General features: G+C 37.2%; 1 protein-coding gene across 1 annotated transcript in view; it reads right to left on the bottom strand.

The window, feature by feature from the left end:
- Positions 1-13,653, bottom strand: part of PKHD1L1 (PKHD1 like 1) — a 157,754-nt gene that overhangs the window by 3,663 nt on the left and 140,438 nt on the right. Inside the window, exons 70-76 of the mRNA XM_025394337.1 lie at positions 13,339-13,506; positions 10,751-10,908; positions 8,157-8,292; positions 4,957-5,301; positions 1,136-1,287; positions 583-729; positions 105-258 (exon numbers count right to left, since the gene is read on the bottom strand). Coding sequence (XP_025250122.1) covers positions 105-258; positions 583-729; positions 1,136-1,287; positions 4,957-5,301; positions 8,157-8,292; positions 10,751-10,908; positions 13,339-13,506 — 1,260 coding nt within the window. The remainder of the gene's footprint in view (positions 1-104; positions 259-582; positions 730-1,135; positions 1,288-4,956; positions 5,302-8,156; positions 8,293-10,750; positions 10,909-13,338; positions 13,507-13,653) is intronic.

The following is a 13,653-nucleotide window of genomic DNA, read 5'->3' as shown; positions in this document are numbered from 1 at the left end:
TAGTTTATTCACCAGAGTGTTACCGAATGTTTTGTTCATTAAAAGACCATTATAATTGTCTCTGCTTAGGTTATATATGTGAGGATCCAAACTAGTGCACCCACCTGTTCTAAGGGGAGTAAGGTCTGTGTAGTTGGCCCAACAGCTGCTAAACGGAATTGTTGTATTTCCACTAAGGCCATTGACTTGGTTATTATTGTAGTCCTTGAGTATAGCCCTCAAAGTTAGTGCAGTAATTCCAACTGATACACAGTTACCCTAAAAAAAAAAAAAGTAGAGAATTATAACAATTGTTCTGTTTCCATGCTTTTAAAAATATATGCAAAACTTTATTTTCAAAAATGCCTCTTTATAAATTGAAAAGCTGCAGAAGCTCCTTGTTGCACACACAGAGTTCATAAATCTGAGCAGCAGAAGTTCATTTAACATTACAAGATGGCACCCTTGGATATTTAGTCCAGCTTCTAAAGGGGCTGGGCGATCCTCAGGCTGCCAGCACACCAGGATGAGTGAAACTGGCTCATCCTTCAGAATTTGTAGCTTAATTCCTTCACTTAAGTAAAATTTTGAGTTATGACTTACGTCAGAATCTGTTGCCTTTACCGAAGGCTGCTGAGGAAACGGCTGTCCCGGCTGTGCTGCCACCGGCTGAGTGATCACTAAGAGTGAGGACACGAAGGCCACATGATGAACAGGAAACGCAGACCTTTCAACTGGCTGGGCAGTTACCTGTGAATGCACAAGGGATGAATTGGTTTCTAGGTGATAAACTATACTCAGCAGCAAACTCATTTTAGCCAGGCTGAGTGTAATATATTCATTATTTATTTTAAAATATGCTCATTATGTAAAATTAATATAATTACAATATTTCCTCCATTAAATTTATGAAGCATTGTTATAAATATGCAAAGCAAAGCAAATTTGGAACCAATACACAACTTTTGGAAGATATGCTCCTTTGTTCAAACAACTTTATTATCATTTTAGCGAGCCTACGAAAAGTCAACAATAAATAAGAAACACATGCCTTCTAAATAATTGTTTTGAAATAGAAACAGACAGTTAAAATAAGAAATAAGTAATGATATTTTAAGTCCCGAAAAATGCATTTTTTCTAGTTGCATTTTCTTACCTTAATCCAGCCAGAGTCACTTGGTCTGGGGAGGGGATTAGTAATAGTCATGGATGAAATGTTAAATCCAAGGATACTACTGATTTTTCCTGAAATTACAGCTTGTCCAAGAGAACCAGCAATTTCCTGGAGTTCAGATAATTGCATCTGACCTGTAGGGAAACAGTATGGTGACATTTGGATTATAAAAGCATAGAACTGTGAAAACACGTGAGAGTTTTTCACTTTAGCTTTCTTTGCATTGCTCCATTGCATTATAGAATTCCAAGGCTTTCTGATCTTCCCTGAGCAAAACACAACAGTCATATTAATGAGGGGAGGAAAAGGAAGAGCTCAGGAGAATATACTTTAAGTTGGAATTAAAGGAAAAACAAAGGTAGATAAAACAGATACAAGAAAAACTAATGAAAACATAGTGGGAGAATATATGTCTCTTAATTTAATACTTTCTCATACCAATCTTTCTTTACCAATGAAGCATTATCATGCATTTCTATTATCATATGTCATTTTAAAAGATAAAGTGTTAATTTTGGAATGGAAGGATTGTTAGAATCTATCATATTATGTGTATGTATTCATATATTAGTTGCTAAAGTTATTAAATTACTAACCAATTGTTACTGGCTTCGGACATTTGACAATTCTCAGTTACTTTTAACACTACATATAGTTTCTGTTCCCCTTTTCTAGCATGGCAGGTCTAGGGTTTTTTCTTAAACCTTCTGCCCCCATAGTGCTCCTTACCTTATAAAGTGGTACCTTCATGCACCATATTCCTTTTTTTCAGAAGCCTGGTAGTTTTGCTTAATCCCTGCTCCTTCACCTCTCCACTACACCACATCTAATCCATTACCAATTTCTAAATCTCTCTGTCCCTGCTGTTAAAGTCCTAATTAAAGCCACATCAGCAGGGTTACTAAAACCACCTTTAATCTGACTCTCTGGAGTCAGACTGATCTTTTAAGAAACAACTGTAAAACAGGATAACGTTTTGGTGTATTGCAGGCCTTGCTAACCCCTTGTTCCTAGGTATCCTGTACCTTCTATATCCAGAGTCACGCCTTGAGGAATCAAATCACTGAGTTTCTTCCGTTAAAGTTAAGCCATAAAGCTTAGAGTACTCAGGAAGAAGGAGGTAACATCTTGGGCCAGCAGGTCTGACATGACACTATGAACCCCACAGTCCTAAGCCATTTCATTCCTTGTCAGTTTAAAAGGACTCTTTTGGATGATGCAGACTCTTTTGGAAAAAGGCTCAGTTTTTCAGATTCCTCCCTCTCCTCATACTCCCTCCAGAAACAGCCTTCTCCAAGGGGGCCTCCCAAGTCTGAGGGCTTGTGTATCTAGCTGTAGCAGTACAGAACTGCTTCAGGTCCATGCACTACTACTACTACTTTGTCTTCACTGGTTTTTGGCATGGAATGGCAGGTCTGATCCTGTCTGCACTGTTAACAGGTTCTCGCTGACCATTTGACATGTGAGGGCATTCATTTCTGCTGATTGCCATCTAGAAACCAAAGACCTTAACTTGAAGGCCTCTTATTCCTGACTCTAGAATTCTGTCTGCTCATAAGTGCCTTTAATACATAGGTAACCCCTTTCTAGGACATCTGGGAATTTCTGGATATCCTGATACTATATAAAAGCTATAAGAAGCCAGGAGTACAATTACATGAACATCTTTCTTGCCATTTCTCAACATTTTGTTGTGATTCACCATGTTGTAGGGTTTTCCTTGAGACTTGAAACACTATCCCAGTCTATGTCTGGAAAGCATGCCATTAGCTTGTCCCTCCCACCATCCCTATCTTCTACATTCTTCAATGGTCTTATACCTGTCTGGATACATCTAACAAGCTAAAACAGATTTAAGGGTATGGACGTAGTAGGGATTGTATGTGGGGAAATATATGTCACATGTAAGAAATAAATCCCAGTTTCTTTGGATATCTAGTGGCTAGTATGATAAATTTTGGACCTCACAATACGTAAGGGCTCACCAGGGATTTCTAAGAGTAGGTGAGTAATCTGTATATGTGCCATCGACCCTCTACAACTCCTAAAGTAACAGGCAAAGTCCTGCTGAGTCCAAATCCTGAGCCTATAAGTCCAAGTGAATACAGAACTGACGAAGGAAAGTTAACTATGACTCTGGGCAGAGAACATTGTGGGAGATCTGGTTGCAACACAAGCCTATGCTTCCTACGCTCTTCTAACCAAGAGTTTATAAACACCTCCCTCCATGCAGGCAAGCCTTCCCACAGGCTTATCCCCCAATGGAAGAAACTTCCGCCTGCTTAGCTGGTAGAATTCCAGAGTGATAATATGGTAGGTGCACAGAGTCAATGCCTAGAAGCAAACCTCTTGGGAAAATCAGTGACGATCCCTAGTGGCATAAAATGAGAACTTCACCCAGTACCCAGGTTTACACAGAGCCTAGGAGTTTAATGATAAAGTGACTGAAGACAGGTAGATAGGGTAGATCCCAACCTTGTGGGGCTGCAGTTTATACACATCTGGAAGATCTCTTTAGGAAAAGGAATGCAGAAAAATCATACCTTTATAGCTTTCATAATAACATTCAATGATTTGACCACATTATGAGGACCTCTCCTAAGGTATTGAAAGTGAAAGCCCCTCCCAGGACTTGTATCAGTAAGGGGACTTGAAGCGTAAGCTTCATAAGCTGGATGGTAGATCTTCCTCTGACAGATACCTGCCTCCCCTATTCTTGGGGAGGGGTACACCTAGGTCAGAGTACTTGTGCTTGACCACTGAAGACAAAGGCATGGCTGCAGGTTAGCAGTGGGGGATGTTATTGCATGCCAGAAGACCAGGAAAGTTCAGTAGTACCTCAAGAGATGCATATGTAGAGCAGAGAAGTTGACCCACTCGGTAGCAGAGGCTGTGAAGACAAGATGATAACACGAGGATGGAGGCCAGGACAGCCCCTTGGTATTCAGACCCCAACTTGAAAGGAGCAGATGGATAGAGAAAATTTGGAGAGCTGAGCATTTACCCAAGTGCCCAAAGTGAGTAACCCTAAGGAAATGATTTAAGCCAGCAGAGATTTCTCTGATGGGACAGTTGAGCTTATTTTTTATCTCTGATAAAAACTAGAAAGTGAGGGACACAAAGTGGGGATGATGGCTCATGAGGATGATTTGCTCAGTCACAGGAAATAAAGACAGATTATATACTTGCACATCTGCCCTTGTTAGGGTGAACCTGTGACTTTACCATGGACATCTAACTCACAGCTCCACTGCTCAGAATATCCAAGAATATCTACTCTTTTTCTTAAGAAAACATCCACAGTCCTTCCTTTGACTTCCAAAGCTCTCCACGTCTAGCACCTGTCTAGCCCTCGGCTACACCTCCAGCAGCTTGTCCTTCCTGGCTCCTTCCACTCCAGACCAATTGGACCTGTTTCCTCTCTTCAAATGCACCAAACTCTCACCAACAGTTTCCATAGCCTGAACACTCTTTTTCCTCTGTCTTTTCATGGACTATCTTCATCCTTAATCTCTCATCTATAAGGTCACTTGCTTAAGTAGGTCTTCCCAGATCTTTTTATATTAGATCAAATTCTTTTGTTGAATTTATTAATCATCAGAATAACAAAACAGAGATTCAAATTCCTTCCAATTCTAAGAGTTTGGTAGTACAGGAAAAAGGGTCTCTAGGCGCGTAGGAGGGTTCAGGATGTGGGGTTGATGGGACTTCCTGAGGCCTGGCTCGCCAGGCCCTGATCAGGTTATTTATGGATGTGGATTTGGTAATTGCATTCCTCCATGTCAAACAACTGTTATTCATACCTGTGGTGCCATTGCTTAAGAACTGAATAGGAGGGTCTCCAATCTCTATTTCAATTATGAATCCCATGGATCTCTTCCTTCTCAGACTCTTCCCTCTTATCATTTTGCTGATACGGATTTTGTCGCTTGGTATCTTTAGGAACAAGGCAAGATTTCTAACCAGATTGTGAGAGGTATAAAAGTCATCTTCTGTTGCAGCAGGTAATTGGAAAGAAACAAATATCACTGTGGCAGTGTGAATTTCAACAGGTATAGTTCCTTTAACCAAAAGATAAAGCAGCTGGTAGGTTCTATTAAAGTAGTTTTCACCAAGGACAGTGGAATCCAGGTTAGGAAGAAATTGGTCTATGAAGGAAAAAAGCCAGAACAGCACAGCTAAGTATTATATATTATCACAATCAACATGCATTACTTAATGTTTATTTGAATTTAGAAAATCCCCCCAAAATTCAACTTTATCATTCTTTCACAAGAAAGCATACCTTTTAAAAACAAAAACACTTATAGAACTGACTTGTGAAATTAAAGCCACTCCTTTAAAAAATACCACAAATAATCATTACACATTGTTTGTTTTAAAAAATAATTAGCTATATAGACACAGTATAAATGAGAAACAAATTGAGTTATGATCCCAGGAGCCTATACTGTACTTGAAACACTATTCACATGCTCATGATTTTAAAGACTTGACTGAAGGCATTTGGTAATTTAAAAATATAAATTTAACTTTACTAGTTATCTAATTTATGCAGTGCTATATGCCAACTCTTAAAAGAGCATTTACAATTCAGTGTTTCTATTTTAACTAAGGACAAAACTGTGTAATATAAATGAAGTATATGTTAAAACATCTCAGAAGAATCTTATACCAACTAAACAGACTTACATTTCAGCCTGAAAAAGTTTGGTGAATGCAAAACAAACTCTGCTAGGGAACTGAATTTTACAAAAGTGATTGAGATCATTATAATGAATGAATAAATATGTATTATTTTATGGCAGAGTATCAACAATGTCTAAGAGCTAATAAACCCACTAACACATGTTGAGCCCAGACAAACGCTGAATTGTGTAATAGTGGTGGTATGAGATATGTAGCTTCTTACATTTCATTGTGAGGCTTACTGGGAAAAAGAAATTAAAATTTTAGGAAGAAGAAGGAATTTCACAGTAATGAAAGAAGCAGAGACAAAGATAATAAAACATTTGGGTAACCCCCAAAGTATGTATAGGTTCATAACACAGGGATATTATTTTGCATTCCAAGTGCCAAAGCAAAATGCTCACTTAAAAGCAATGCTGTTTCAGAAAAACACCACTACCACTACCATAAAACACACATTTATCTGTAAGAGGGCAGTGGTGGAATTGTTTTCCAGCTCTTCAGCACCTACATTATCAATTCTTTACATTATATTCTGTCTATGGAGAACAAAATAATATCCCTGTGTTATGGATCTATACATATTTTGGGGTTTTGGAAATGTTTTATTAATTTATGTCTCTGCTTTTTTCATTACTGTGAAATTCCATCCTCTTTCTAAAATTTTAATTTCTTTTTCCTAATAAGCCTCACAATGAAATGTGGTAAGAAGCTAAATGTTTTATTCCACTATTAATTATACAATTCAGCATTTGTCTAGGCTCAATATATGTTAGTGGAACTCTCTGCCTAAGAAGATAGTTCCTATTTTCCTGACTCTGAATGATATTGCGCTTGGTACCATATGTGTTATTTGAAAAGAGTGAAAATTTTATTAAAATTAAGCTATAAATGCCATTTCATTCATGACACAACTATTTATATATAAAAAGTAGTAATGCTGACTCTCTTAATTTAAAAGAAGGCAATATAGGATAATGGTTAAGTGCATGGGTTTTAGAGCTAGACTGTTTTTGAGTCCTTGTTGTGCACCATACTAGCTTAAGACTGCTATGGACTGAATTGTGCCCCCATATTTCACATGTTGAAGCCCCAACCTTCAAGGTGATGATATTTGGAGATGAGAGCCTTTGGGAGGAAAGAGGGTTTAGATGAGATTGTGAAGGGGGAGACCTCATGATAGAATTAGTGCCCTTCTAAAAGGAGACACCAAAGAGCTTGCTCGCATCACAGTCTCTCAGTCATGTCAGGACACAGCAAGAAAGTGGCCATCTGCAAGCCAAGCAAAGAGCCCTCAGCAGAACATGACCATCATGGCACCCTGATCTCAGACTTTCAGACATCCAGAGAAAATAAATTTCTGTCGTTTGAGCCACTCAATCTGTGGTATTTTGTTATGGCAGACTGAACTAAGACTACTATCTTGGCAAATTACTTCCTGTGTCTCAATTAGCCATCTGTGCCTACCTCAAAGAGTTACTATGATGTAGTAACAATGAGTTAGGCATAAAGCATGTAGAGCTGTGCCTGAAATATATTAATGTCTCTGGAAACATTAGCAATTCATGTTATTAATAGGAATATGACTTCTTCTATAAAAGCAAACAGATTACCCATTCATATTTTCAAGTCTAGCTCATATTATGATCTACCACACACATCTATATAATGGTTAGCTAAGATTATGGATCACATCAAAAGATGAGGATGAATAGCCCATGTGGAATGGAATGTATGCTATTGGCCTCATTAGAATCCTGTTTAACAAAAAGACTTACATAAGCAGATATAAATCCTGGTTTTACAAATATTGGTCAATGAATAAGTTTAGCCTCTTCCATATGTTTCATTTAACAAAAGTTTATTTTATCATATTTACTTCAAAACCTTTAGTTGATGTTATATTAGCTTTCTTGGCAATAATTCTTATGACTGCCAATTAATTTAGGCTCTAACCTCTATGAAATAGAAGTAAAGCCAAGATAAGGTGAAAATTTTAAGCAAAATCTCTTCTGAACATAGGAAGGACTGAATTCAATGTATGCGAAATGAAAACATTCTTAGGAAGCAAAAGAATGCCCATGATAAAAACTCATACCTGCATGTGCACAGATAAATAAGTTTCATTAGGAGTGATCTTTCAAGACACTCATGTTACAAATGAACACATCTTAGTATTTGGTGGACTGTGGCTAAAAACTTGTTTTCTTCTGCATTATCAATAGATAAAGAATTAAAAATACTAATAATCAGATATTTAAAATGTTACAAATAAGTACATATTCCATATGTACTGTATTTTTTGAGAAAATACCTTTGTACAGATGGTTATTAAGTTCACAGTGTTTCTGCTGGGCATTCCATATTGTATTTTTTGGACAGACCAATGAGTTGTTCACATAGACATCCAAACGTTGAAGTGTGGAAAAGAAAATTCCTACTAGAACAGCCTATTAAAGAAAAAAAAGTTTTGTCTCAAGAAAGCAATAAAACAGAATATTTGTAATTTAGCACTTAAACCATGCTTCAATATTGTATACTTTCTGCAAACTATTAAAACTAAGTTTTGGCTGGGCGCGGTGGCTCCCAGCACTTTGGGAGGCCGAGGGGGGCGGATCACAAGGTCAGGAGATTGAGACCATCCTGGCTAACACGGTGAAACCCCATCTCTACTAAAAATACAAAAAATTAGCCGGGTGAGGTGGCGGGCGCCTGTAGTCCCAGCTACTCCGGAGGCTGAGGCGGGAGAATGGCGTGAACCCGGGAAGCAGAGCTTGCAGTGAGCCGAGATCGCGCCACTGCACTCCAGCCTGGGTGACAGAGCGAGACTCCGTCTGAAAAAACAAAACAAAACAAACAAAAACCTGACTTTTATGGATTTGGGATAAGTGATGAACTAAAATTTTAAAATGGGCTTACATTCAACCTTTCATACAGATAGTACAACTTAACCCTTAATTGACCATTCTCAATAGAAAAGTACAAAAAGATAAATTATTAGATGACTATCTCTAAGTTTAAAAAAAGGGTCATTTAAAAGACAACAAAGAACAATACAGACTTTCAATATCAGGAGCAGGGAAAGGGGGACTTAGCTGTACTCTGTATAATGCAGCCACACAAAATTAGGTACTTCATGTTGGAAAAAAAAATGCTCATCTCTGAGAAAAATTTGGTAGAAAGACTAATAAATGTCAAAATAACTATCCTCTCTGATTCAATTTTATTCATTTTTCATGTTTATATTGCTTACATTTCATGCTATCAGCTATGATCATAAAGAGACTGGCTTTTCCAAGAGCAGGGAAGGATTAATATGGATTTTAATAAGCTATACATAGTTCTGGAATCTTCTTTTGATATTGTCTTCAGAGGCTCAGAATATTAACAGTCACATTACTTTGTAGTCACCATTCTCATTTTTAGAGTTAAAATATTCTCTTCTGATTTTTTTAAAAAGAAAATTTTGAGTTCCTATTTCAGCCATGCGGTATTCTAAGTGCTGGCAAGAGCCACTGGCTTCTTTGAGCTTATATTCAAGAGTGATGAGAGACAAAAAATAGAAGTAATAAAAGGTAAAGTAGGAAACATGGTAGATAGTGATGAATCCTGTGGAGAAAAGAAAAATGTAAATCAGGGTGCGTGTAACTTGGGAGAGCCAAGGAAGAAGGCATGATCTTGGAGGCCTATTGAGAAAGTGGAATCTGAGGCGACAGGAACTTTAGCCGCTTAGGGTAGAGTGTTTTAGGCTAAGGCAACATGAGAAACATAGGCCTAGGGGACAGCATGTTTGGTGTCCCTAGGAACAACAAGGAGCTCAGTGGGGCTGGAGGAGTAGAAGAAGCCAGAGAGCTCACGGATGAGAGAGATTCCCATAGGGCCTCACAGGTCATGGTGAGGATTCTAACTCTTGGACAGAGACCAATAGGGAAATTGTTACAGGGTTTGAGGCATGGGAGAGACGTGATCTGACATATTTTCAAGGTATCTGGCTACTAAGTTGGGGACAGACTATAGAAGGGCAAAGGTGGAAGTAGAAAGAGGAATTGGGAGGCAATTACCATGATGCAGGAAAGGCTCAAACTGGATAGTAGCAGTGGAGGTGGTGAGAAGTGGACAGATTCTGGTATTTTGAAGACAGACTCAAAACAACTTGCAGATGGATTGGATGAGGAATGTGAGCAAAAGAGAGGAGTCAAGAGTGCTTCCAAGGTTTTATCTGGTGCGAAGGGATGGAACTGCTGTCTCCTGGGAAGGGGCAGGTGCCTCCTTCCCTTATTCCTTTCTCTGCTTCACCTTATCAGCATTCTTTCTTCACATTAAACACCCTGGGACTTTAAAGTCTCATATTCTTAGAAAAGAAAACCTGAATTATGACACTACTGGTTAAACTCATACTCTTTTCATACTAATTAAATATAAATTTAATGATCCTGTCCGAGTTCAGTTTCTAGCAAAGACTTGACATTATTGAAGATATTAAAAATAACATGCTGCAGTCTCTGAAGTAAATTCCAAAGGTGTATTTCTGACATATATAAGTAATAGCAGCATTGAAGAATAAGTATATAATTCCAAGTGATCAGTTTTGAATGTACATTATTTTTATGTAAAAATTTAGGTTTGCTTGTTAATCATGCAAATCATAGGCATCACTGTCATGCCTCATGTATGGAGCACCAAATCAAGTGCATATGGCAAGGGGATGATGGTGATGCTTAGTACTTGTACCTTCAGGCTAATGAAAACTGTCTAGACTAATAATAATTTCAGTGGTACCCTGATGCATTCTTGAAAATGGGCTGTAAGGCTGACAATGCTAGAACAAGGGAGGAGATATAAGTCTTAGCAGATAGAAATAACATGCAAATAATCAACAGCAATTACCCTTAAGACATCTTGCCCTACCTTATTATGGTCAACATTAAGCAACATCAGTCGAAGATTCTGAGGACTGGTGCCCGTGAAGTAAACTTCATAAGATGTGTTCAGAGCCACAATGCTGTGAAACAGGGACAGCCTTCTCTGGCATGCATATCCAGCACACCAGCCATGATCCTGTGGGCCTAAATCCATGCAAAATGAAAGTGCATATTCCTATATAATGCATTTTATTAGTATAAAATCTGAAGAGTAATTGTATTTAAAATAAATTGCCACGGTCAAGTTCAAATGCAAGTTCAGCATTTATACCTATTACCCATCCACCGTTACCCAGCCAGCTAAGCTATTTCTCAAACCTTGGCTTAAAAAGGAAGGCAGAGAAGAAACTTCTTCCTATCACCCTTACTTTTACACTGCCCAGAGTAAGAAGGGTGTATTGAACACTGCCCAGGGTAATAAGAATTTGTATTGGAAGGTCACTGAGAGAAATAGAAGATTTGCATATATCTCTACTTTAATGACAATATTCAAGCCTAGGCCACATGGTGAGGAAGAAAATGCTTGATCCTTTCTCCTCCCTACCAAATAAAAGCTTGAGTGGGAATTGAACTTTCTCAGGCTCTTTGTTAGGAAATGTGCTATAACAGAGTTAGTTTGTTACCAATAGGCTCTGTACCTGGAAAACAGGGACGTCTGAATGCCTGAACCATTGATTCATTAATTTGTTCTTTCACTCATGCACTTGTTTTTTAAAAACAGTTAATTTATAAATTCAGCAAACACATTCATCTAATCAAGTCATTAATCTTCCTCCATTTTAATTTTAATTTAAGAAATTTTTGTTGACAATTGTTACTACAGGTACCATTAGAGTGTTGACATCATTAATTAACTGAAGCCACCTAAGAAATAACACTCTATCAAACCCTCTAGAAAGCCAAGAAATAGTGAACCCAAACATTTTCTGAGTAGGTTTAAAATGACTTTCATAACAAACTTCTGTATTTCACTTAGTTTTAAAGTGGCTGAGATTATACATATATAAAACATTGAGTGAAATATGGAATGAATTTTATTGATGTATTTATTCATTAGATTTTCTTTATTTCCTAGCTTACTTGGAAGTATTATCAATATTTATAACTACACTTCAATCAAATTTTAAATCAATATAAACTTCTAAAGCTCCTGTAGAGCCTAAACTTTTCCTTAGCATACAAAATATAAATCCTACTTTTAAATATACTTTCTTTGTGAGTTTTGAAAACATAAAGAAATATCTATGTATAACATAAAAATTTAAAGTGGCAAAAGTCATATTTTTAAAATAAATAAAATTTAATATTAATATTCAAAAGGAAACTTGAGTGATTTTCTGTAACTTTTATCTTGGGGAATTTTTTTTCCCCATCTAGTATAGCACATCCCAAGCTTCAGTGATTCTTCTAACACCTTCATGATTTTTCTGTGCTGCTATCATTTACATAAGACTTCTTTAAATTGATAGTCACTTTTTAAAATTTAAATTCATATTGAAGAAATATGTCTTGTCATTATTGTAAATGGAAAACTTGTATTGCTTGCCAGAAAAGGGAAATGTAAAAATAAGACAATGAAATCTTTTTCCACCATATAAAACAGAGCTATTTGGAAATATCTCTTCTATTACTCCATTATTCATTGACAGTTCTAAAGTTGTTCTCATGATCTCTGCTTCATAAAATCCGAAAAGCAGCATCTAAAATTGGGTTGACTGCAGGTCACAGAAACCAGGCATAGCACACATTGGGGTGGGAGAAGTGAGGAAAGCCCTAGAATCATGAAACTTTGGAACACTTCTGATTTAGTTCATTCTGTTCTTATAAACAAGTTTTTAAAGCATTCATATTTTATTGATTTTTAGAATATTTTAGTACATGTTGTGACACCACAAGGGCACAGAAATCTATCTAATCCAAACTATATACACTTTCAGCACATAAAAGATCCTAATCTAAGCCTGTTTAGGGACTAAGTTTTGAGTCCCTGGTGTCATTTCAAGAATATATGATGAATCCTTGTCTGTGTTTTCACTACCTTAAGAAGTTCATCTTATTCATTCAAAAAACCTTGGTCTCCTGAGCATAGAGACCATTACCTTCCTTCTCTGCTACAGCCTCCTAAGACCAGAATGGAAGAAACCTGATGCTACAGCTTGACCAACTGGTCTTGACAATGAAAGGAATTAGAGATATACACTAGGCAAATTGTATTTTTTGGAGATACTTGGACCATTTTTTTCCTTCAAAATACTTATACCACTTTATCAATAAAGTATGAAGATTACTCCAGAAATAACTTTCCCCCTTCTTCTTGCTCTCCTCTCCATCCCTCTTCCCCTCCTTCTTCTTTTTATTTTAATGGCCAATTTTAAATAATTGTCCTCGCTTTCCTGGATGAGGTACTGCAAGATCAAGTCTCTTCCCTGCGCATTGCTCATTCTTACAAATGGAAGGCAAACAGGCCTTATGTTTGCTGGTTGTGTGGGGTAAATAATTTATGAGATGGCTTCATGCATTTAATAACAAACAAATGTTTTGAGTAACCCTAGTTTATGCATATTGAATACCTACCATTAATGAGATCAACATAACCATTGCCCATTATAGCCACTGGGGAAAGTCTTCGAGTTTCTGTGTCAGGATCCAGACTTTCAATAACCATCATCGCATATTCCATCCCAAAGCACTGATAGCTCTGCCACTCTGGAACGTACTTACAGGTTGAATCTCTAATAATTCCTAGAAACATATTATATATATTTCAGCAATAATACAGAATCTCTTTGTAAGAAAATCCTCGTAACATCTTTTTCTTGTTGTGCCAGTTTAAGAAGCAGAAAATATAAGTTATTGGTTGAGTAGATAAGTCATTAAAAATAAAACATA

This window comes from Theropithecus gelada, chromosome 8 (genome assembly GCF_003255815.1).
Source record: "Theropithecus gelada isolate Dixy chromosome 8, Tgel_1.0, whole genome shotgun sequence".
Lineage (NCBI taxonomy): Eukaryota > Metazoa > Chordata > Mammalia > Primates > Cercopithecidae > Theropithecus > Theropithecus gelada.
Note: the sequence above shows the minus strand (reverse complement) of the source record. Positions and strands in the feature narration are given on the sequence as shown.